This window comes from Malurus melanocephalus, unplaced genomic scaffold, assembly GCF_030028575.1.
Source record: "Malurus melanocephalus ecotype Western Australia unplaced genomic scaffold, MMel_1.1 scaffold_5744, whole genome shotgun sequence".
In the NCBI taxonomy this organism is placed as follows: domain Eukaryota; kingdom Metazoa; phylum Chordata; class Aves; order Passeriformes; family Maluridae; genus Malurus; species Malurus melanocephalus.
Genome location: NW_026628975.1, coordinates 1 through 1759, shown reverse-complemented (window position 1 = coordinate 1759; position 1759 = coordinate 1). Strand labels below are relative to the sequence as shown.

Genomic DNA, 1759 nt, shown 5'->3' with positions numbered 1-1759 from the left:
TTTTTTTGGGGATTTTTTTGGGGTGAATTTGGGATATTTTGGGGTCTCTCACCCGACAGCAGCACCGTCCCTTTGCCCTTTGGGGTGGCCATGGCCAGCTGGTCCAGGGTGAGGATGGAGCCCCCGGCGCGGAGAATTCGGCTCCGAGCGCCGCGAGTGACCCTGAGAGCGCAGACCTGGGGAGAGAAAAAATAACAAAATCACCAAAATCAGACCCAAAAATCACCAAAATCACACCAAAAAACCAAAATCATACCCCAAAATCCCAAAATCACCAAAATCAGACCCGAAAAAAACCCCAAATCACCAAAATCCTACCCAAAAAAACCAGAATCAGACCCGAAAAATAAAAAACCAAAATCACACCCGAAAAAAACCCAAAGTCACCAAAATCAGACCCAAAAACCAAAATAAAACCAAAATCAGACAAAAAAAACCCCAAAATCACCAAAATCAAACTCGAAAAAAATCAGACCCAAAACCAATCCCCAAATCACCAAAAACATACGCAAAAAAACCAAAATCAGACCCAAAAAACAAACAAAAAAAAAACCCCAAACTCACTCAAAAATACAAAAAAAACCAAAATCAGACCCAAAAAACCCCACAAAATTCTCAAAAATTCCCCTTAAAACTCACCCAAAACCCCCAAAAAATCCCCCAAAAATTCCAAAAAAATTCCCAAGAATTCCCAAAAATCCCCCAAATTCCCAATTTTTCCCAAAATTCCCGATTTTCCCCCAAACCTTGAGCTTGGGCACGTTCTGGATGCGAACGTCGTCCGTCAAAAAACCCCCAAAATTCACAAAAATTCCCCCCAAAAACGCCCCAAAACCCCTAAAAAATCCCAAAAAAATTCCGGAATTTCCCCAGAATTCCCGATTTTTCCCAAAATTCCCGAATTTTCCCCCAAACCTTGAGCTTGGGCACGTTCTGGATGCGAACGTCGTCCGTCACCGTCCCCACCACCACCGCGGTTTTGTCCCCTCGCCCGGGTTTGTTCATCATCCGGATCTGAAAAATCCCAAAAAATCACCCAAAAATCACAAAATTCCCAAAATTCCAAACCCCTGGGAAAGTCAGAATTTAATAAAAATGAAAAAATACCAAAAAAAACCTGAAAAAACCTCAAAAAATCCCTCAAAAAGTCGCCCAAAATTCGCACAAATCCCTTCAAAAAATGACCCAAAATTGGGAAAAATCCCCAAATTCCCAAAATTCCCAAACCCCTGGAAAACTCAAAATTTAATAAAAATAAACCAAGAAAACCCCTGAAAAAAAACTCCGAAAATCTCCCAAAATCTGCACAAATCCTGGAAAAATTCACCCAATTTTGGGGATGAATTCCCAGATTTTTTTGGAGCAAATTCCTGGGATTTTTGGGCTAATTCCCGATATTTTTGGGGTGAATTCCCAGGTTTTTTGGGCTCAGTGACACCGCAGGATTTTCAGGAAAAATTCCCAATATTTTGGTGTTAAATTCCCGAAGATTTTGGGGTAAATTCCCAGGATTTGGGGGTTCAGTGATACCACAGGATTTTCAGGATAAATTCCCGATTTTTTGGGGTGAATTCCCGGGATTTTGGGTTAAATTCCCGGGTTTTTTTGGGTTGAAATCCCGGGATTTTAGGGTTCAATGACACCCCAGGATTTCCAGGATAAATTCCCGATATTTTGGGGTGAATTCCCGGGATTTTGGGGCTCACCAGGCGGGACAGCGCCAGCGGGGGGCGGTTGGTTCTGCTCATGAATTCCCGGG

The 1759-nt window shown here is 42.5% G+C and overlaps 1 protein-coding gene across 1 annotated transcript; it reads right to left on the bottom strand.

Moving 5' to 3' along the window:
* Positions 1–5: 5 nt before the first annotated feature.
* On the bottom strand, positions 6–1753 carry LOC130588505 (60S ribosomal protein L18-like; the record flags this gene model as incomplete). Its single annotated transcript, XM_057389421.1, has 3 exons — positions 1707–1753; positions 916–1014; positions 6–176 (listed from the first exon to the last, which is right to left on the bottom strand). Coding segments are annotated over exons 1-3 (312 nt in total), but the record flags the coding sequence as incomplete, so codon positions are not given.
* Between the last annotated feature and the right edge of the window lie 6 nt (positions 1754–1759).